The sequence below is a fragment of the Nerophis lumbriciformis genome, linkage group LG25 (assembly GCF_033978685.3).
Source record: "Nerophis lumbriciformis linkage group LG25, RoL_Nlum_v2.1, whole genome shotgun sequence".
Taxonomy (NCBI): domain Eukaryota; kingdom Metazoa; phylum Chordata; class Actinopteri; order Syngnathiformes; family Syngnathidae; genus Nerophis; species Nerophis lumbriciformis.
Window position 1 is genome coordinate 32268446 of NC_084572.2, and position 23628 is coordinate 32292073.

General features: G+C 42.0%; 2 protein-coding genes across 2 annotated transcripts; both read right to left on the reverse strand.

Moving 5' to 3' along the window:
- Positions 1–2683: 2683 nt before the first annotated feature.
- On the reverse strand, positions 2684–9466 carry atf4a (activating transcription factor 4a). Its single transcript, XM_061984223.1, has 4 exons — positions 9227–9466; positions 8225–8395; positions 7887–8147; positions 2684–3811 (listed from the first exon to the last, which is right to left on the reverse strand). Exons 2-4 carry the CDS (start codon positions 8274–8276, stop codon positions 2982–2984), a joined length of 1143 nt encoding a protein of 380 aa, XP_061840207.1. The 5' UTR covers positions 8277–8395; positions 9227–9466; the 3' UTR covers positions 2684–2981.
- A 447-nt stretch (positions 9467–9913) lies between these two features.
- rps19bp1 (ribosomal protein S19 binding protein 1) lies at positions 9914–21654 on the reverse strand. Its single transcript, XM_061984573.1, has 4 exons — positions 21433–21654; positions 16486–16662; positions 16307–16404; positions 9914–10240 (listed from the first exon to the last, which is right to left on the reverse strand). Exons 1-4 carry the CDS (start codon positions 21485–21487, stop codon positions 10100–10102), a joined length of 471 nt encoding a protein of 156 aa, XP_061840557.1. The 5' UTR covers positions 21488–21654; the 3' UTR covers positions 9914–10099.
- Positions 21655–23628: the final 1974 nt, after the last annotated feature.

Genomic DNA, 23628 nt, shown 5'->3' on the forward strand with positions numbered 1-23628 from the left:
ATCATAGCCTGGCACAGTCAAAAACTGTTGCGCCTTTACTCAGCAACACCTGAGCAAGTTCCCAGCCTCTCCCTAAGTAGACTGGCACTTGGCCTTGAGCCAACCCCTTTAGTGACGTCAGGAACTTGACGGACAGAAAGAGTAATTGGCTCTAACACCCTTAGTAATGCAATTACGTGTTTGGTAAAGTAACTATAATTACTTTTGAAAGGTAATTTTCAGAACACCGATGCCGAGTGTGCAGTTTGCTTTTTACCGCTATTTGCAACATTGGTTGTGTTGCATACTTGTTCAATGACCATGTGAGGGGATACTGTTGCGTCGACCAGCTCTTCCTCCCAGGGAATCTAAGTTACTGGTCAATCCCAAGTTCTTTCGATGACATATATGCTGAGTAAGAAGGACCATCAAGACAGAATAGGAATATTATCAAGTTTTACTGAAATTTCAGGAGATCAGCCCATACCAATACATTCATATCGGCTACTTGAGTCGATCTGACATTCAAACGGAAGAGCCAACTTCTTGCACATAAAGAAAGCCCCCACTTCTCCCTCTCGCAACAGTGATAAGGAAAGAAGTGGGGGATGTATTCACATTCCAATGGTTAAGACACTAAACAGACCTCTGGAGACAAAGAGAAACTGGTATAATATACAAAGGAAAAGTACTAGATGATCTAAACATGGCTATGAATAAAGGAAGAACTCTTAAACATATATGCAATCTCCACAATACCCGTTTTCCTTCCCACTTTCTAGTGTACGATGGAATCTCCATTGACGAACGCCACTATTTGCATCCTTTTCAGTCGCGCCAAACATGCCTCGTACGACCGCTTCACTCATTCATGTCGTCTGCTGTCATGTACACACCATTTTGAAGAGTTTTGGAGGCTCGCGGTATGTCTTGACGAGTTGATTCCCCACAATTGTCGCACCTTGTGCCGGTCAGCTGGTCTTAGGAAATCACTTTGTGTCGTGCTGTATGGTTTCAGGTTTCTAGACAACTGAGCTCGCCTTTTGGCTACGCAGTTAGCCTATGGCTTGTGGCACTTTAATTTCCAGGACTTTATCAGCAAAGGGAGATTTGGTCCACAGCAAGTCCTTAATTGTGATGAAACCGGAAAAGACGCAGAGCAGACCTTTATTACAGCGAGGGTAAAGGCACTACCGGGACACAAGCCGATAAAGGATCGCATCACACTGCTAGTTTGTGCTAATGCTAGCTTTTTTTAATCAACTCCCAGAGTGTTTAACGATGCCACACATTGCCAGGCACAAGGTAGAATGATTTGCCTTTATTTTGTTTATAGGGACTTTTGTCGAGGCACAAACCAATTGTTCATGTTTACTTTGATTCTTTTAGGCAACTCTTGCTTCACTGTTCCAACATTTCAGTTGGCAAACCCTGTTGGAGAACCAAGTTAGGTTCCACTGTACTCCAAATCACTCGAGGAAAACAAGGTACTTGTTTGAAGACAAACAAAAAGGTGTCGTGAACTTTGACCTTCAAACAGGTGACGCTTGTTTTTCCTTCACCCGTCACTCATGAGCCGCAGTTTGTGTGACCTTTGACATTCTGTACACGTGTGAAAAATGTCAAACTTTTGTTTGTTCAACCTACTTTTTACATTTGCCTAACTGAAATCTTTAATAACGTATTGTAAGTTTGTTGAACGGCAATTATCTGAATTATGTAGAAACCAAACTATACTGCAAGTTGTAAGTTTATAATTAAGCAACAGAAGTAGAGATGTCCGATAATGGCTTTTTTGCCGATATCCGATATTGTCCAACTCTTAATTACCGATTCCGATATCAACAGATACAGATAGTCGTGGAATTAACACATTATTGTGCCTAATTTTGTTGTGATACCCCGCTGGATGCATTAAACGTTTTCCAAAATAAATCAACTCAAGTTATGGAAAAAAGTGCCAACATGGCACTGCTATATTTTTATTATTGAAGTCACAAAGTGCATTATTTTTTTTTTTTACATGCCTCAAAACAGCAGCTTGGAATTTGGGACATGCTTCTCCATGAGAGAGCATGAGGAGGTTGAGGTGGGGGGTAGCAGGGGTGTATATTGTAGCGTCCCGGAAGAGTTAGTGCTGCACAGAGTTCTGGGTATTTGTTCTGTTGTGTTTATGTTGTGTTACGGTGCGGATGTTCTCCCGAAATGTGTTAGTCATTCTTGTTTGGTGTGGGTTCACAGTGTGGCGCATATTTGTAACAGTGTTAAAGTTGTTTATACGGCCATCCTCAGTGTGACCTGTATGGCTGTTGACCAAGTATGACTTGCATTCACTTGTGTGTGTGAAAAGCCGTAGATATTATGTGACTGGGTCGGCACGCACAGGCAGTGCCTTTAAGGTTTATTGGCGCTCTGTACTTCTCCCTACGTCCGTGTACACAGCGGCGTTTTAAAAAGTCACAAATTTTACTTTTTGATACAGATACCGATAATTTCCGATATTACATTTTAAGGCATTTATCGGCATTTATCGGCAGTCCGATATTATCGGACATCTCTAAACAGAAATATTTTATTTTATAGTAAATCCGTGAGGTGCCAAAAGGTTCACTATGCTGTTCATACAGCATAAAAGGACTTTTCCAAAATCTTCAAGGTACACATTTAACTTTGTGATGCAATGAGGCCAGTCCAGGAGATGAAGTTGCTTGAGATGGAGAAAAGTTTATTAGAAAAAAGAAAGCAGGGCGTTTGTACAAGCCAAAGAGCGGACATGGACAAAGTTGTCTTAAATAGACAGGAAGTTGTTTATGTACACACGCTAGAAGTCAGAGGACCCTTTCTGGACCTAAAGCTGAGAAGAGGATGGTTGCTATGGCGACAGAGTGATTACATGAAGCATAAGGGGTGCGGGGGTAACATGTTGGGAATGGGAGATGAGCATGTACGGATGCTTCACCTGACCTCCCAGCCCTTCGTGGAGGCGTGCATACTTCCAGCTCCTAGGTGGTGGGCGGGCTTGCCTTTCGGCGGTGACGCTTGCGGACCTCCTCCATCAGGTCTTTGAGGTACTGGATCTCCTTGCTGATGGACTCCGCCTTCTCGGCCAGCACTTGGTTCTTTCTCTCCAGCTCTTCGCACTCTGAGCCCAGCAGCTCCTGCTCTACGCGCTTCTTCTGGCGATAGCGCGTGGCCGCCGTCTTGTTCTGCTCCATCTTCTTCATTTTTTTCTCTTTGGGAGGGCCAGACGCCGACTTCACCTTGCCTCGGGGGGAGGAGGGCTCGGGTTTGGTGTATGGTTTCGTGCGGGAGGAGCCGGCGACACACGGAGAGCCGGCGACCGACTCGATGCCGGAATCGCTGTCACAGTCGCTGGACGGCGGCGAGGACTCGACGGTGGACTCGGGGAGGGACACGTCTTCATTGGCGAGCACCACCACCATGATGGGGCTGCCGCCGCTGGGGTCTGGGATGATGGCGAGGGGAGATTTTGTGTCCGCCTCGTGCCCTGTATCAGATGTTGGGGAAGGAGGGGGGCATGGAGACCGAGGGGGGAGGGGGGAGCAGGGCTCTGACTTCATGACCACCTGCTGGGCGAGCCCCGCCTCCTCTTGAGTGGGCTCGTTTGGCATCTCTGACTCCAAGTGGTTGTTGGAAGCAGGAGGGTCAAAGGAGTCCACGTCCAAATCCATGTGGGAGTGCAGGGAGGCCAGGAGGTCGTCGGGGGAGCGAGGAGACTCCTCAGACGAGCAGGAGCCGATGAGAGACTCCAGGTCAAAATCGTCGAGGTCGATTTTCTCCGTCATCCAGTCCATGCCAGTGAACGCATCATCTGCCAACAAGGAAGTGTTTTCCTTTTAAAAATGATCGTAGGAAGTGAATGACTCCCAGCAGTTCTGCTGCAACTCCCAATATTTGCATTAAAATACATAAAGATTCATTTATGTAATTAAAGGATTGCCAACCCCACTCTGCACATTCTGACTCAACATTTGAATAATATACACTTGTAATAAACCCTTCATGTCATAACCATCTGATCCCAATTGGAAGTTATGTGTTAAGTCTATGTTGTAATAAGAGTTATATAAAGAAATCAGATCAGGATAAGTGTGTTTAATTATGGAGGTGATATTCATGCATATAAGCTAAGACACAGTGGGCAGTAATTGTAACTTCCCATGTGTATTATTTAAGGCTTAAACGACGCGTCGACGTCATCGATTACGTAAATACGTCGACGCCGTTTTTGTGCGTCGAATACCGTATTTCCTTGAATAGCCGCCACGGCGCTAATTAATTTAAAACCTCTTCTCACTCCTGCGCTTACCAAAAGGCGTGGGGTAAATTTAGGCCTGCGCTTATAAATTTGAGTGATGTAAGGATACCATCATGAAAAGCACATTTAATAAAAAAAAAAAAAAACGTTATTATGGTCTTACCTTTACTTATGAGTCCATGCACAGCTGCTTCTGATCAAAAGCATTGATAACTTGTTTATAGAAGTCTTCCTTATCTTTCTTCAGTTTTAAAAGTCTCTCTGTCTCGATGGAGATATTCCTTTAAGTATTACCTCCTGCTTCGATTGAAAGTCCAGTTTAGAAAACTGTTTTATTTTAGATATGTAATCCTCCATGTTAAAAGTGCAAGCAAACGATCGCTGCCCACTCTTGTGGCTTGTTGTCTTCTTCTGCAGCACCGTTCTTCTGCAGTACCGGTAGTCGCAAGAAGGATCACTAGCACCCTCTATCAGCAGGAGGCGGGAGTCATTTAATGACTCATATTTGACACACGCAGCTACAGTATATTAATAAAACATAGCTGTTCTTTTTAGCATATTCAATAGCTTGGACCTTAAATCCTAATGAATAGCTCTTAATCTTCTTCCCTTTATGCGATCTCAAATTATTGAAATCAGCCTCCTCCATTTTGAAAATGATGACAGGTGAAGTGTCACTCATGACGTGACGAGTTTGACCCGGTGGAAGATCTAGACATATGCTAATCATTTTGCGAAACGAGTTTGACCCGGCGAAAATTCCAGACATGCGCTAATAAAATTAATATTTTGCGAAACGATTTTGATCCGGCGTTAATCCTGAGCCAGCGGTAAGGCCAAGCATGCACTAATTATTTTGCGAAACGAGTTTGACCCGGCAGTAATTCGAGGCATGCGAATACTATATACCCGGCGCCAATTCAAGGAAATACGCACTTTTTTGTATTGGATGTTTATCTTTATTTTTGCACATTTTAAAGCAAAATAAGCAATACTTTTACTTTTGAAATGCTTATACTATTGCAGAATATTAAGATTTGCACTGTATGTTTATTTTATATTTGCACATTAAAAAGCAAATAAGCTACTTTTAATTTTGTTAAATGTTAAACGTTTTAAATGTTTACATTGTTACAGAATATTTTGTCATGTTGTTGTCAATGTTGACTGAGTGGCCATACTTTTTATTTTTGTAAATAAAAGCCATGCCTTTTGAAAAAACTGGCCTACATTTATTTTTTTCATCTTCATTTTAAATAAAAAAAATCGGTAAAAGAAAAAATAATCTATAGATAAAAAAATAATCGTTAGCTGCAGCCTTAGTATTATTCATTTAGAACATGTAAAGACCTTGCATGTTTTCATTTCATCAAAGCTCTTTTATGTGACAAAAATCAGGCTGACATTTTTAAGAATTGAAATTAAACAGTCCGATCTTCTGCATGGCAGGTGTGTTTTGTTTTCAGGACCTGCGGTAAAAATATAAATAAAATGCAAAGATGCTCTTTAGACTGTTCTGCTGCAAAAAAAAAGGCACAAAGTATGTTTTTTAAACTACCATAACTATCCTGGTGGGCAGGCTAACTAGTTAACATCTATGGTGTGAGCTTGCTAGGGACTGCTAGCCAGTTGTACTGCTGCAGCGGGACACAAGGAGCCACTGCACATTTGTTGTTTCCTCTGGCTGTCTTTATTGGAGCTTTGATCATTAGCGTGATATAACTTTCACGATTTCATAGACGGGTAGTTTGTAATCCTCACAAAAACATCACAACTTTTAACTGAGTTGGGATGTCGGTAGACTAGTTCAATTCCTGGAAGTCTTTCAAAAAGTCTGGAAGAGTTGGCAGCCATTCAGCAGGAAGTGCTAACATTTAATTTACCATAACTGAAAACGTCACTGGGCGGACCGGATTGAAAAGGACTCCGTAAAACTGGTTTGAGCCGGTCTGACAAGATCGTTTAAGCCCCGTGCACCATATCACATTCCTGCCTAGTCTGGAAGGTACACACACACCATGTCTAAGTCAAGTGTGTCCAAAGCGCAGCCCGGGGCTAGAACTAAGTATTAGACGGCTTTGTCATCTCCAACACAAAGCTAAATATAGGGTTTCGAACGTTTGATTCATTTGTTTCATCTTTAGTGTACTAAATATCAACGGTTTTATCATCCTTCAATGTTTCTATATGCAACTAGAGCAGGGCGATAAACGACATCAATATATTATCGGCATACACACGCTAACAGCCAATCAGGTAACAGTATCCACTCGGGCCGTGAATCTTTGGGTGTCCCACGATTCGATTCAATATCGATTCTTGGGGTCACGATTCGATTCAAAATCTTTTTTTTTTTTTATTCAACGCTATTCTTGATTCAAAAACGGTATTTTCCCGATTCAAAAGGATTCTCTATTCATTCAATACATAGGATTTCAGCAGGATCTACCCCAGTCTGCTGACATGCAAGCAGAGTAAAAAGCTTTTATAATTGTAAAGGACAATGTTTTATCAACTGATTGCAATAATGTACATTTGTTTTAACTATTAAATGAACCAAAAATATGACTTATTTTATCTTTGTGAAAATATTGGACACAGTGTGTTGTCAAGCTTATGAGATGCGATGCAAGTGTAAGCCACTGTCACACTATTGTTCATTTTTTTATATAAATGTCAAATAATGTCAATGAGGGATTTTTAATCACTGCTATGTTGAAATTGTAACTAATATTGATACTGTTGTTGATAATATTCATTTTTGTTTCACTTCTTTTGGTTTGTTCTGTGTCGTGTTTGTGTCTCCTCTCAATTGCTCTGTTTTTATTGCAGTTCTGAGTGTTGCTAGTTCGGGTTTGGTTTTGGAATTGGATTGCATTGTTATGGTATTGCTGTGTATTGTTTTGTTGGATTGATTATTTTACTTTTTAAAAAAAAGAAAAGAAAAAAAATGAAATACAAATAAATCGATTTTTTTCCCCACACCCCTAGTATCTACTATCAGTTTGCTTGTCTGGCGGTTGATTCTTTGCAAGGAGTAAAAAGGGAAACTAAAAATACAGAAATTGTGGATAAAAAGAGTATGGCCCTTTTAGATTTGTTTTACAAAAAAGGGACTGTAGTCACACCAATATGGTCTGTAAATGATGCAAGGCGCTCGTCCCCACAAACACCGCTAATATCGCACCATCTTAGCCGCGCTCACCCTTTAGAGCACAGCTGTAACTTCATGGCCCTAAACCTGCAGAAAATAGTTCTCATGTTTCCCTACGTTTACATTCCCACACTTTTCTTACACTTTATTAAGCACTTAATTATTAATATTAATATATTATTATTAATATTATTATAATTCTTAATTATTTCGCACTTCTTTATTAAGCACTTATTTAATTTCAAGAGATTGTAAGTGTTCAATGTGATTTTACACTGTATTCCATGCTTATGTTGACATTTTCTTTATTTTCTGCCTTGACAGCTGAGGGGATTATAATCAGAGGAAGGTTTCATACATTTTTCTCCCGGCCCTTATTTTTTATTGGCCATAAAAATAGTCGATATAAAATATAAAACCTATATCGTGATACAGTTTTCACCAACCGGCCATAAATTACCACCTGAGCCTCACCTTTATTGTTGTCTGCTCCCACGTGAGCGTCGAGCAGGTCGCCGGCGCCCAGCCAGGGGAGGGCTCCCCCCTTGACTTCCAGTAAGGAGCGGGCGTGGTCAAGTGGAGGGAAAGGGGGCAACAGCAAGGTGGGATAGGGGGACAAGGAGAGGGGTGGCGAAGCCGGGACCTCCCCCTCGAGAGAGGAGGAGGGTGAAAGCGCTTCCTCTTCATCGTGGTCCAGAAGGGGCCCCATTGGGTCAGCCATCAAAAACGAGGGCCCTGGAAAACCAATCAACGAATTAGCATCGACTGGTTGGACCGGTTACTCCGGGTTGTGTTGACGTCAAGACACCAACCTAAGCACAGGGCCTCCACGTCCTCCAAGTCGAGCTGCGAGAGCGTCAACATGGCTGCCGGTCAGCAACGGTCGCGTGAAGGAGAATAAAACGGCGTGTGGAGAAGTTCGTAAGTCGAGAAGGTCCAAACTGCTGTCGACTGCAGCAAAGCGGGGAGTTGCCAGTAGAGACCTGCATTATTAAAGTGAGAGATGTTAAATTCTGGCAGGGGCAGAATAATCCGAAAATTAGGATGTTTGAAATACCTTTAATAACATACATAATATGGTTCAGTGAACAACAGTAAGTCAAGCTTAAATTGTCTTGTGGGCGAGACTGCCTTCATGTTGGCAAATTGCACGTTTTCAAACATATATACATCTTTTAAGCACCATCATCAAAGCTTCAAAGGGCAGTCAAGTCGTTAAGACTGACAACAGCGCATGCGCGATGGAACTGAGGCTAATTTTAAAAGATAATCCTTCCACTCAAGCGTCAAAGCAGCTCTTAAAACGCCGACGCTCCTCCCACTCCCTGAGTACGCTTCCTAATTTGGTCATGCTGGCTGCCGGTAACCACGCCCTCTTTTGGAGGACGAGCGGGAGGGGAAGAAAGGCGCCCGCCATTTTCGTCACAGGCGCGAGACGAGGGCTTATAGAGACTGAATGTGTGCGCCATCTTGGACCCGCCACGTTGTCACTATATTTATGTACACAAAACGACCGGCTTCGTTATAAAATCAAACTAAAAGAGCCACAAGCTGTTTGAGTGAGAGTTTACTTGTGTTTAATTAGGTTTTTGGTCAACTCTGACTGAATTTAATAGGAGATGTTGATGTCGGGGTGGGGTAGATGTTGCTGCCCGAGGCTAATAACTGTCCCACAGGGTGTGTATATAACAAGCAGTATCAAGTATGTGACCCATTAATAAATATTATATCACTTTGTCAACCGTCGTCGGTTCTAAATGTGACACACGGAAGCCAGAAATACCAAAACAAAACATTAAAAATGACAAACTTACGCCATGTTGCCAGAAACCGCCGTTGCTATTCGCCGCTGCACTGCCAGTTGATTGCCGATGCAAGGGTAGCCGCCACACGCCTTTAAAATGCCATTTTGACGCTGGAGCGTAGCAAGCAGATTGACACAAAGAACAGAGAAGTTGTTGACTCCACGAGCGACAGAGACGGAGTGACACAGCCGGTTATATTCCCCTTGTCCACCGCAGCACCGCCGAGTGTGTTCCTCCGCCACGGGCGCGTTCGCGGCTTGTTACACCACAGTGCGGGTGAGCGGGGCTAGTTTGTCTGCCTCGCTACTCAACTGACACGCCCAGTCGGACAGTAAAGGTGAACAAAACAAGCGTTTCTGTGTTCTGATTGGTTGAGTCCCAGTGACAGACTATAAATGAAATGTATACATTGAATATAGGTCAAACACGACATGTCAATATCGTCTTTGTGGCATAGATACTACAAGGCGATACGTTGAACTGCTTTTCAAAAACTAATTTATAAAACAGAACACACGTTTTGGAGTACATTATAAGGACTGTATATTCAATGTATATCAACTTCACAACAATTTGGTTTATGGTTGTTGGTGACAGGTGGACCACACTGCTCCCTGGTGGTCAACTTGAGTTAATACACAAACATAACGGTTAATTTCAAACTGAATTGGCAGTACAATAAATACAGTAAGTCTATTGAGTTGTGAGGTTACACATTTAATATAAATACACGTGTAAGAAATTCATTAATTTTGAATGGCATCAAAAGTATTTTTTTAATGGAATTTGAGAATAAGTCAATACTGGACATTGTTACTTGAGTGAGTCCATTCTTCCGTCCAGTCGATCAGCGCCACGTCTCCTCAGAGTTTATTGTTCGGATCAGCTATTTTTCTTTGCGCCAAAATATTCCCTCTGGAAGTGCTCGAACTCCTCCTCCGTGAACACCGGCGTGTCTTTGGGGGTCTGAGAATCCTCGTTGGGATGATTGCAGGACTGCCGTCCTGTGTTGTAGCTCTGGATCTGAGTGGGGGCACAGAGGGCGTGGGTCATATATATGGGCGCACCAAAAAAAAATCCATTCACATCACGATTCTTATTCATCCCCATTCAAAACTGAATCATCCATCCATCCATTTTCTTCCGCTTATCCGAGGTCGGGGCGCGGGAGCCCAGACTTCCCTCTCCCCAGCCACTTCGTCCAGCTCCTCCCGGGGGATCCTGAGGCGTTCCCAGGCCAGCCGGGAGACATAGTCTTTCCAATGTGTCCTGGGTTTCCCCCGTAGCCTCCTGCCGGTCGGACGTGCCCTAAACAGGCGTTCGGGTGGCATCCTGACCAGATGCCCAAACCACCTCATCTGGCTCCTCTCAATGTGGAGGAGCAGCGGCTCTACTCTGAGTTCCTCCCGGATGACAGAGCCTCTCACCCTATCTCTAAGGGAGAGACCCGCCACCCGACAAGGGAAGCTCATTTCGGCCGCTTGTACCCGTGATCTTGTCCTTTCGGTCATAACTAGGGATGATGTTTGATAAGAAATCATCAAGTTCGAGCCTATTATCGAATCCTCTTATCGCACCGATTCCTTATCGATTCTCTTATCCAGTCCAGATAGGTTGTTGTATATGGAAAAAAAACACAATATTTGGTTTAACAAAAGCTCACTTTTATTATATAAGAAAAAAAAAAATCTAATGAATGAATAAATATTGACTGTTACCCCCCTAAAAAAATAAAATAAAATAAATAAATATTGACTGTTGTTACCCAAAGTATATTAAGTGGGATTTTTCAGAAAAACAAATATATACAGTAACACAAAAACAACCTGTCTCTGTGATCACTATAGGTGTATAAATAATAATATCGTTTTAAATAAAATAAGTCCCATTGGGAAAAAACTGAAAATAATACAGCTCTCCAAAAAGTGCATTTCTGCTGCTATTTGACACAACTGTTTGTTACGATGCTTTGACATTTTTGCACTTTTTCTTTATTGAAAGAAAATTCTATGAAGAGAAAAGTTGTTTGCAAATGTGGTTACAATGCTAAAAAATGAAAAGTTAAAGGTAAAAAAAGAAATACACTTTTTTGAGTTAACATTATTTCTTTATAGGGGGAAAGATGGGATGTTATGAGCTAGGGCAGGGGTCAGCAACCCGCGGCTCCGGAGCCGCATGAGGCTCTTTGATCACTCTGATGCGGCTCAGCTGCATACTTGCCGACCCTCCCAATTTTCCCGGGAGATTTCCGGATTTCAGTGCCTCTCGCAGAAAACTTCCGGGACTCATATTCTCCGATTTTCACCCTAATAATAATAATAAGGGCGTGCCATGATGGTACAGCATTCAGCACCCTCTACAATATGTACAAACAGCGTGCCGTCCCAGTCTTTTGTTGTATGGGACTTCTACTTGCACACGCAAGTAACAGCAAGGCATACTTGGTCAACAGCCACACAGATTACACTAACGGTGGCGGTATAAACTTTAAGACTCTTACTAATATGCGCCACACTGTGAACCCACATCAAACAAGAAAGACAAACACATTTCGGGAGAACATCTGCACCGTAGCACAACATAAACACAACAGAATAAATACCCAGAATCCCATGCAGCACTGACTCTTCCGGGCTACATTGTACACCCCTGCTCCCACCAAACCCCGCCCCCACCCCCACCCCAACCCTGCTCCCCCCCCCCCCCCTCCTTGCGTCGGTTGAGGTGGGCGGGGTTTGGTAGCAGGGGTGTATAATGTAGCCCGGAAGAGTCAGGGCTGCATGGGATTCTGGGTATTTGTTCTGTTGTGTTTATGTTGTGTTACGGTGCAGATGTTCTCCCGAAATGTGTTTGTCTTTCTTGTTTGATGTGGGTTCACAGTGTGGCGCATATTAGTAAGAGTCTTAAAGTTTATACCGCCACCGTTAGTGTAATCTGTGTGGTTGTTGACCAAGTATGCCTTGTTGTCGTTTACGTGAGCAAGCAGAAGTCCCATACCAAGTGTGGTTGGGCCGGCACGCTGGATATAGTGGGCGTTAAATGCTGTATCATCACGGCACGTTCGAGAGAATAGTTGCCCTGAATATCGTAGTATGCTGGAAAAATCGGGAGGTTGACAAGTATGACGCTGTCAAGCGCCATTCATACAAAACTCGAGACCCTTGGCATATACATAACACAAAGCAAAAAAAAAAACTTTGTATGCAGTGTCATTTCATTTTAAATTTCAAAAGATTTTTGTGGCTCCCATTGATTTCTTTGATTTGTGAAACTGGTCAAAATGGCTCTTTGACAGGTAAAGGTTGCCGACCCCTGAGCTAGGGAATATAACAACTACACTACCCAGCATGCAACGGGAGCGACGAGCATGCGCGGTAGCCCCGAAAAGTGTTGTTGCATGTCGCCACCCGGCAGCTAAGAATGAGGTTATGAGCACGCTGTGAAAGTAAACGTCAAGAAGTCAGCCAACACGCCTCGTCTGCATTATTTATAATTAGACAGACAACACATATACAGTGTCATTTTGTTTTGTTTACAAGGAAAGAAAAACAAAAGTTAAAAAAAAGGGAGATATATGTTGTATATATATGTATGTGCTGCGGTTGCTTTAAGAACGTTGCCGTAAAGGAGGTGCGTTGCTAGCCTGGTTGCTATGTTTCCGGTTGGTCGTAAAAGTGTTCGTCATGTGTTTGTACCCTGCTCAAATCTCCCAGTAAAGTTATTCATTGGATTATACCTTTTGTTTTGAACTTTATTACACCTTGGAGCGCTTTTTCCAGTCCATTGTTTTTCCTGCTTTCGCTATCTGCGCCTAATGACTGAGCTACGTGACGTCATTTCTTGTGATGTCACACGGGGCATTTCTGGTCGGGACGGGATTCGAATAAAGAACCAACTCCTTTTCTTTACTATAGTAGTCTCGATAACGGGTACCGGTTCTCAAAAAGGGATTTGAGTCCGAGGACTCGGTTCTTTTCTTATCGAAGAACCGGGAAAATCGGTTTCAAGTATCATCCCTAGTCATAACCCAAAGCTCATGACCATAGGTGAGGATGGATGCTGTGGGGCTGTCTTGGTTGACAAGATTCTGCAACATCGCGTGGACATCGGGGGCGGTACCTCTGGATTAGGGATGTCCCGATCCGATATTTGGATCGGATCGGCCGCTGATATTTGCCAAAAAATGCGTATCGGCAAGGCATTGGAAAATGCAGCTCTAGATCCAGTTTAAAAAAAAACTCCGGTCCGTGTTTTCCTACGCACCGATTTAAATAATACATTCCACTTTTCTGCTGCTCCCTAATTTCCGTTCCGCATTTTCCAGCACACCTTCAACACATCCACAGGTCTGTGGATTCTCACGCAGTTGCTTTTAGCTGCTGGCATTACACGACAGGCTCTTCTCACTCTTTCCTGTTGTTCCCTCTCACAGACAGCGAGCGCACCTTCTTAAACACGTCACATACTGTCACGTCATACGTCACATACGTATACGTCCTCCCCGAGCAGAGAGGTAGCAGCATGGCTAACGTTAGCTGTGATGCTAGCGCAGCCGTGTGACCAACGTTCTCTCTAAGGTGCGCGCCTGTGCAATTGCGCACTGCTCAAGCGTCCTCTGCGCATAGCAATTATATGCCACGCACAAAATCAAATAAAAAAATAAGCGCATAACAATTTTCGACACACGGACACGACAGAGAAAACAGTTTTCGTCATCATTGTTCAAATATTGTGACGTCTGTCGAGACGCTTATCTCCGTTCGGTGCCACACGTCCACACCATCAAAATGCCGAGGCAAAAATTTCCAGATCAACACCGTATGAAAAAATTTGTGATTTTTTTAGTTGTGATTTCCTTCTCTGCATGAAAGTTTAAAAGTAGCATATATTAATGCAGTATGAAGAAGAATGTTTTAATGTAGACATGCAAGCCTTGAAAGAAAATTTTGAAAATCAAGACTACATTTCCTGCAAATGGGTGCATTTCTACCCTTTATTTTAACTTTAGATTTATTCTCATATCAAACTCTTTTGGCTGTCTTTTTGACACTTACATCCGGCGCCCCCCTCCACACCCTGGATTATAAATAATGTAAATAATTCAATGTGATTATCTTGTGTGATGACTGTATTATGATGATAGTATATATCTGTATCATGAATCAATTTAAGTAGACTCCGACTTAAACAAGTTGAAAAACTTATTCGGGTGTTACCATTTAGTGGTCAATTGTACTTAATATGTACTTCACTGTGCAACCTACTAATAAAAGTTTCAATCAATCAATCAAAACACATAGAATCATCATACTGCTGTGATTATATGCATCAAGTGTTCATTCAAGGCTAAGGCAAAATATCGAGATATATATCGTGTATCGCAATATGGCCTTAAAATATCGCAATATTAAAAAAAGGCCATATCGCCCAGCCCTAGTTTCAATGATGCCATTTCTGTTTGTCATGTATAATTTTGTCTATTTTGTGTTTATCCTTGAATAAACAGGTCAGTTTCTTGTTACCAACCATTGTGTATTATTCAAACTCCCCTAATTCAGCTGGCTAGTTGTTATCAAGAGTACTAAAACCCTTTTCAACATGATTCTGACAACTAAGTAGGCTAAATAACTTTAAACTTTAATACATGCTCGGATAGGCCAGTATCGGTATCGGTCAGTATCGGTATCGGATCGGAAGTGCAAAAACCTGGATCGGGACATCCCTACTCTGGATTGGCAGACCGGGGTGGTGGTTCCTCTATTTAAGAAGGGGAACCGGAGGGTGTGTTCCAACTATCGTGGGATCACACTCCTCAGCCTTCCCGGTAAGGTCTATTCAGGTGTCCTGGAGAGGAGGCTATGTCGGATAGTCGAACCTCGGATCCAGGAGGAACAGTGTGGTTTTCGTCCTGGTCGTGGAACAGTAGACCAGCTCTATATACTCTCGGCAGGCTCCTTGAGGGTGCATGGGAGTTTGCCCAACCAGTCTACATGTGCTTTGTGGACTTGGAGAAGGCATTCAACCATGTCCCCCGGGAAGTCCTGTGGGTAGTGCTCAGAGAGTATGGGGTATCGGACTAACACTTAAACACCTAAATTGGCTCTCCTTACTAACTCCCGGCCTTCTCTTGCATAAGTACGTTGTTAAAAAGCTGTGATTGGATAAATTCCCAACTTGTTCCGCCCATTTACAAGACAACATTAAATATGATTGGATTTCGTTTCTGTCAATGTTTTTGTCTCGTTTTTATTCGTTGACTAAAATGTCAACTTGAATTTGTTTGATCAGTTATCGTCTTATGTTAGGTTGTTGACAATACCCAAGTCGAAAATTATTAGTCAACGAAATGAAACTGTCTTGGAACATAACCTCCCCAATACAAATATCGATCTAACCACTGTAGTATTGAGAAAACAAGGATACTATACTCAGTATCGTTACTGTCGATATTTGTATCGATCACCCAACTTTGTTTCCATTTAAGAGGTCTAGCTTGCATTTTGCTTATCCTCCAACAGTGTGTCGTGTAGCATGTTTAGCTATTCCTCGTCCTCCAGTGATAATGCTACCTGTAAAAAAAAGCGGATTTGTTGCAATGTAGGAGAGGATTGCCGACTTAAAAATGGCCTTGCATTATGGAGGGACGTTAGCCGCTAGCTAGAATGCTACTGTGGAGGGGGGCGTGGCCTGCGGGCCTGCCGCGGAATGGGGTGTGCAAGGACCGGCCTCGAAGACAGTGACAGGTGAGTGGATGACCCAGGTGGGCCTTGTCATCTAATCACCTGTCGCCTTTATTAGCAGCAGCCGGAACGACACACGGGGTTAGAGTTGCTGATGAGCGGACGCAGAAGTCTATTGATATTTATGAAAATAAAACAGTGTTATACCCTGAATTCCGTGCTCTCCTGGCAGTATGTGTTGGTCCGAAGAACCCACTAGAAGGCAACCTCTCCAGCTACATTGCTTTGAGGATGCGTTAGTTCGCTTGTCTCCGTCAAATTTGAAGACACGGCAAGAATGTGTCATCAACATGCGACCAAATTTGTGTGTCGCTCAACTTCGCCTCAAGTGGATCTTGGATTGTCTCACCTTCAACGTGTCTGACATGGTGGCCTTAAATCCGTCTCTCATCAGGAATTTGAGGTTTTGCTTCATCAGACTTTTCCTCTGTTTCTTTCGGAACTCCTCTTTAGTCGGCGAGGAAAAGACAAACAATAATTCAGTGCACAGAAAAAGGAGAAAGAAGAGTCATTCTTGCAGGGACTGACCCACAACACACTTGATCCTCTTGTCTTTGACCGTGGCTTTGCTCTTGCCGGGACCAAGGCGCCCCTGCAGCCGCTTGACCTGCCTGGTCACGCCCTGCCGCTTGGTGCTCACCAGCGTCCTCACTGTGGCGGAGCTGGGCGTGGGCGGCTTCTTCTTCTTCTTCCCCCTCATGTCACCTAGCAGGAGGCACAGTAGAGGCGTGAAACAACATCATGCTAAAAGTACTTAGTAGTTTTAACTAGAGATCGACCGTTTACCGGCGTCGATATTTGGCATTTTGACGTTTGCACACTCTTGGCATTCTCTCCATGAGCTTCAAGCACACCTGTGAAGTGAAAACCCTTTCAGGTGACTATCTCTTGAAGCTCATGGAGAGAATGCCCAGAGTGTGCAAAGCAGTTTCAGAGCAAAGGGTGGCTATTTTGAAGAAACTAGAATATAAAACATTTTTTCAGTTATTTCACCTTTTTTTGTTAAGTACATAACTCCACATGTGTTCATTCATAGTTGTGATGCCTTCAGTGACAATCTACAATGTAAATAGTCATGAAAATAAAGAAAACGCATTTGGCCTGTACTATATGTTTAACTTCGTCCCACTTCTTTTCAGATAAGTAAAACCGAAACACATGTATTTTTTTCATTTTGTATGCATTTTCAGAGTGAAATATTTGTTTCCTATATCTGTTCACTGCTGTATTGTTATTATTCAATTGTTTTCTTTACATCGCCGAAGTCAACTATTACTACTACCACTTTAAAGGGGAACATTATCACCAGACCTATGCAAGCGTCAATATATACCTTGATGTTGCAGAAAAAAGACCATATATTTTTTTAACCGATTTCCGAACTCTAAATGGGTGAATTTTGGTGAATTAAACGCCTTTCTAATATTCGCTCTCGGAGCGATGACGTCACAACGTGGCGTCACACCGGGAAGCAATCCGCCATTTTCTCAAACACAGAGTCAAATCAGCTCTGTTATTTTCCGTTTTTTCGACTGTTTTCCATCATGCCTCGTCGGTGTGTTGTCGGAGGGTGTAACAACACGAACATGGACGGATTCAAGTTGCACCAGTGGCCCAAAGATGCGAAAGTGGCAAGAAATTGGACGTTTGTTCCGCACACTTTACCGACGAAAGCTATGCTACGACAGAGATGGCAAGAATGTGTGGATATCCTGCGACACTCAAAGCAGATGCATTTCCAACGATAAAGTCAAAGAAATCTGCCGCCAGACCCCCATTGAATCTGCCGGAGTGTGTGAGCAATTCAGGGACAAAGGACCTCGGTAGCACGGCAAGCAATGGCGGCAGTTTGTTCCCGCAGACGAGCGAGCTAAACCCGCTATCGACCCTAGCTTCCCTGGCCTGCTGACATCAACTCCAAAACTGGACAGATCAGCTTTCAGGAAAAGAGCGCGGATGAGGGTATGTCTACAGAATATATTAATTGATGAAAATTGGGCTGTCTGCACTCTCAAAGTGCATGTTGTTGCCAAATGTATTTCATATGCTGTAAACCTAGTTCATAGTTGTTAGTTTCCTTTAATGCCAAACAAACACATACCAATCGTTGGTTAGAAGGCGATCGCCGAATTCGTCCTCGCTTTCTCCCGTGTCGCTGGCTGTCGTGTCGTTTTCGCTTGCATACGGTTCAAACCGATATGGCTCAATAGCTTCAGTTTCTTCTTCAATTTCGTTTTCGCTACCTGCCTCCACACTACAACCATCCGTTTCAATACATGTGTAATCTGTTGAATCGCTTAAGCCGCTGAAATCCGAGTCTGAATCCGAGCTAATGTGGCTATAGCTTGCTGTTCTTTCCGCCATGTTTGTTTGTGTTGGCCACAGGAAAATGGACGGGTGGTTAAAATCAGGCACTTTGAAGCTTTTTTAGGGATATTGCGTGAGGGGTAAAATTTTGAAAAAAACTTCGAAAAATGTACCCCGCCTTCCGCCCGATTGTAGCTGAGATAGGCTCCAGCGCCCCCCGCGACCCCAAAAGGGAATAAGCGGTAGAAAATGGATGGATGGATGGAATTGATTTTTAATGGTTTTAACAATTCTGAAATTGTGATAATGTTCCCCTTTAAGTGTCAACACAACTCACCCTTAAAGCCAGTTTTCACTACTTTCTCTTACACAATGTTTCACTATAAATTGTTAAGTTCCATCCATTTTCTACTGCTTATCCCTTTCGGGGTCGCGGGGGGTGCTGGAGCCTATCTCAGCTGCATTCGGGCGGAAGGCGGGTTACAACCTGGACAAGTCGCCACCTCATCGCAGGGCCAAGACAGATAGACAGCATTCACACACTAGGGCCAATTTAGTGTTGCCAATCAACCTATGCCCAGGTGCATGAATATTGTGCACAATTCAGCAACTCGACTTCAGATGTGAAACGAATGCGACTAACTCATTACATGCAAAGCGAGACAAGCGAAGCCTGTATTTATTGATCATAACAGTTTTTGACAACCCCGAATCTTCTGAGATTTTCATAAACTAAACCATAATCATCAAAATTGTATCAAAACAAAGCTTGAAATATCTTGAGTTGCATGTTATGAGCCCATGTCATATACTAGTTTCACCTTGCTGGAATAACACCTTTGCACAACATTAGGTGGTCTCAACTTTTTTGCAGTCGGTCCTCAAGATTATACAAAATAATAATAGTGGAGAGATGTTCGGCCCCATGGTCCTTACAGCTTTCTGGAAATGTGGCCTCAAAACTATTCAGTAGAACTCACTTAGTATTCCTTGAAAAAAACACGATTCCCTCTAAATGCATTATGAGGCACCAATTATTTTTTCCTACAGATCCTAATTAAGTTTTTGGCCGATAAACACAATATGCTACACTTTCCATTAAGTACATATAAGCATGCAAACGGCACATACAAACAATTTGTTTTAGCTTCATTTGGTTGCCCATTTAAATCTCTTATCACCCTTCAATCGTAGTCAAAAACGGAATAGACTCTCAAGTTAATAAATCTAATTCACATACATAATTAGTTGGATAGTCGAACTGGGAGGTGTACTTTAAATTTAAAGTACCAATGATTGCCACACACACACTAGGTGTGGTGAAATTAACTTGTGCATTTGACCCATCCCCTTGTTCACCCACTGGGAAGGGAGGGGAGCGGTGAGCAGCAGCGGTGGCTGCGCCCGGGAATTTTGTACTTTAAAATAACTTTTTATATTAGGAATTCATTTTAGTGATGATATTTTAATTTGGTAATACGTTAAGTAAACAAACCAAATATCTGATGAGCAATTTGCAAAAGACTCTTTATGCTTTAAAACAGGGGTCGGCAACCCAAAATGTTGAAAGAGCCATATTGGACCAAAAATACAAAAACAAATCTGTCTGGAGCCGCAAAAAATTAAAAGCCATATTACAAACAGATAGTGTGTCATGAGATATAAATTGAATTAAGAGGACTTAAAGGAAACTAAATGACCTCAAATATAGCTACAAATGAGGCATAATTATGCAATATGTACATATAGCTAGCCTAAATAGCATGTTAGCATCGATTAGCTCGCAGTCATGCAGTGACCAAATACGTCTGATTAGCACTCCACAAAAGTCAATAACATCAACAAAACACCAAAACTCACCTTTGTGGATTCATGCACAATGTTAAAAGTTTGGTGGACAACATGAGACAGAAAAAGAAGTGGCATAAAACACGTCCTAGAAAGTCGCAGAAAGATATACATGTAAACAAACTAAGGTGAGTTCAAGGACTGCCAAAATTAGTAGGACAAAACGGCGCTCGCCAAATACTCGAATCAGTGAAGCATGTTTAATATAAACAGTGTGCTTTATAACAATTAGGGAGGTTTGTGTCATGTTTGTCCTACAGAAACCATATTAAAACTTTTTTTTTTTTTCTCAACTTTTTCCATTTTTCATACATTTTTGAAAAAGCTCCAGAGAGCCACTAGGGCGGCGCTAAAGAGCCGCATGCGGCTCTAGAGCCGCGGGTTGCCGACCCCTGCTTTAAAAGAACCTATCCTAAAACTAGAGATGTCCGATATAAATGCTGTAAAATGTAATATCGGAAATTATCGGTATCGGTTTCAAAAAGTAAAATGTATGACTTTTTAAAACGCCGCTGTACGGAGTGGCACACGAGAAGTACAGAGCGCCAATAAACCTTAAAGGCACTGCTTTAGCGTGCCGGCCCAATCACATAATATCCCCGGCTTTTCACACACGCAAGTGAATACTTGATCAAAAGCCATACGGGTCACACTGAGGGTGGCCGTATAAACAACTTTAACACTGTTACAAATATGCGCCACACTGTGAACCCACACCAAACGAAGAATGACAAACACATTTCGGGAGAACATCCGCACCGTAACACGACATAAACACAACAGAACAAATACCCAGAACCCCTTGCAGCACTAACTCTTCCGGAATGCCCCAACCTCCTCATGCTCTCTCAGGGAGAGCATGTCCCAAATTCCAAACTGCTGTTTTGAGCCATGTTAAAAAAAAATAATGCACTTTGTGACTTCAATAATAAATATGGCAGTGCCATGTTGGCATTTTTTTTTTCCATAACTTGAGTTGATTTATTTTGGAAAACCTTGTTACATTGTTAAATGCATCCAGCGGGGCATCACAACAAAATTAGGCATAATAAAGTGTTAATTCCACGACTGTATATATCGGTATCGGTTGATATCGGAATCGGTAATTAATAGTTGGACAATATCGGATATCGGCAAAAAGGCCATTATCGGACATCTCTACCTAAAACCATTAAAAGTATACATATTGAACTTTAAAAATGACACTTTTATTTCATTTGAAATAATGTAAATACAATATAAGAGGGACACTCGGCAGGTATTATACATATTTCAAATAAAAGCCTCCCCACTCACGTTAGCCAGAAAGTCTAAACTTACTTTTGATGTCTTTGCTCAACAGCTCCAGTCCTCTCCTGACCAACGACGCCGACATGATTCGTAAAGTTTAGCGTTTAAATGGACAACCTAAACACCGTTACAGTAAAAAAAATAAACGATTTTACTCGTCAACATGTGAGCTTTCCGAACAACATTCGGTGAGCTGTTCGTGGGGCACCGTGTACACACGCTAAACGGGTCCGGGTGGAACAAAACACACTCTACTTCCGGGACCCCGGACGAATATTTTTGAATGAATAAATACAGCTTTATAGATTATATACCTAGTTGACTAAAATGCGCCTGAAAATAACGAATAAACATAATATATAATCAACGGATTGAGAATAAGCAATACTTAACAATACTGGACAAAGATTATGATATGAAATATAAACATTTTATGTCTCGGTTAGTGTGACCAACATTATCACGGTTATCTTTATCAACACAATATTGTTAAATGTGCTCAAAAAGTACTTATACCCGTAATAAAATATAACATTAAATATTGTAGCGGCGGGCTACAGGGTGTGAGCCAATGACTTTGGCTGGGGGGCGGGACATCCGGGGTGAGATAGGGAAGTGACGTTTTTTTTTGATTGATTGAAACTTTTATTAGTAGATTGCACAGTACAGTACATATTCCGTACAATTGACCATTAAATGGTTTAACCCGAATAAGTTTTTAAACTTGTTTAAGTCAGGGTCCACGTTAATCAATTCATGGTGATAATTATAGCAAGTAAGGCGTTCGAGAAAAGAGTAGAGACGCACATTGGGGTTTGTTGTGTGGCTGTATCGCATCTTGTGCAATAAAGACAAGACAAACATAGAAGTTGTATGAGCCTACATTCCTATAACTGACGTCACTTCCTTATCTCTCCCCGGAAGTCCCGCCCACCCAATAGCCAGCCGCTCCATCATTGTTCTGGCTTCAAAGGAGTCATATTATTTTTATTCGTGCGTTTAAATATGTTGATCTTCCTCCCTTTTAGTTTGTAAACGTTTTAGAATGATTTTTAAATAAATGCAAATTGGGTGATCCCGCAAGTTCACTTCCTGTTGAAAAAACTTTTTTTTAATCTATTTTTTTTTTATGATTTGAACACATGAACGGCATATATTGACAATTATACAAACAAACCTATGCACTCAATATTACAGATATTCACTAGGTTGAGCAATCAACATAAAAAAGAAACAAGAAACAATACAAAAAGATTTTTTTTTTAAATACACACAAATACCAAAAAGTGGGCTTATCTAAAACAACTTAAATTCCTACAATAAAGACAATAATTTAAGTTTTTTTTAAATTTATTTATTTTTAACATTTTCCAAGATTTAAGTACTATTTTGAAATCATAAATCCAATGGGTTAATTTGGAAAAAATGTAGCCTTAAACATAATGTTATTAATAATTTCTAACATGTTTATTGCTGTGCTTGTAGACTGAAGTGGTGGTGATAAAGCAATGTCACTTTCAGCTGGTGTGTGTGTGTGTGTGTGTGTGTGTGTGTGTTCTTGTATTTCTACCCTTCTTGAGACATCAACAAGGAAAAGTATGAGGACCGGTGAACAAGTTAGGACCAAAATCATGGTCCCAATACGGGAAAACCATTGCATCTAATAGAGAGCCAAATACTCGAGTCCGTGAACATTGCTCCAAAGTCGGGATTTTTTGTTGATTTAATGTGCATACAAAAGTAAACATTGACAGGTGCAAAGGCAGCAATATATGATAAAACAAGACGGCAGCTAAAGAAGGACTTCCCTATTCATCCCCGAAAAAACCCGCCAGGTGAACAAGCTGATTTTACGACTTCCGGTGGTGACGTAAGACAACCCGCGTTACATCCGTGACCATAGGATGAACAAATACACTACGGTACTAAGACTATAGTGGCCATTAACAGTTAGCTTCTACAGCTGGGTTGCCCAAAGTGCGGCACATGGGCCGTCTGTGGTCCGTGACGCCTTTGTCATCGGCCTTAAGCACATTACAAAAAACAAAAAATACAGATCTCATTTGCACCCCCTGGTGGTGAAATCTAGCAAAATGAGGGTGGTCCCAAAAAGGAGGGATTTTTAAAATTGACTGTGTGTCGCTTTTAAAAGTGCTCCCCCTCTGGTCAACATATGAAATAACAAGTGTGTGTAAAAATTTGGAGTGCTCCCCCTCTGGCCAACAT

Excerpts from the sequence above, each read along its gene's own strand:
- rps19bp1 (XM_061984573.1), bottom strand. The coding sequence starts at position 21,487 with ATGTCGGCGTCGTTGGTCAGGAGAGGACTGGAGCTGTTGAGCAAAGAC. Across the intron at positions 16,405-16,485 it reads GAGGATCAAGTGTGTTGTGG|AGGAGTTCCGAAAGAAACAG; the intron begins GTCAGTCCCTGC and ends CGCCGACTAAAG. Across the intron at positions 10,241-16,306 it reads CCATGTCAGACACGTTGAAG|ATCCAGAGCTACAACACAGG; the intron begins GTGAGACAATCC and ends GCCCCCACTCAG.
- atf4a (XM_061984223.1), bottom strand. The coding sequence starts at position 8,276 with ATGTTGACGCTCTCGCAGCTCGACTTGGAGGACGTGGAGGCCCTGTGC. Across the intron at positions 8,148-8,224 it reads CGTGGAGGCCCTGTGCTTAG|GGCCCTCGTTTTTGATGGCT; the intron begins GTTGGTGTCTTG and ends TTGGTTTTCCAG. Across the intron at positions 3,812-7,886 it reads GGGAGCAGACAACAATAAAG|ATGATGCGTTCACTGGCATG; the intron begins GTGAGGCTCAGG and ends CCTTGTTGGCAG.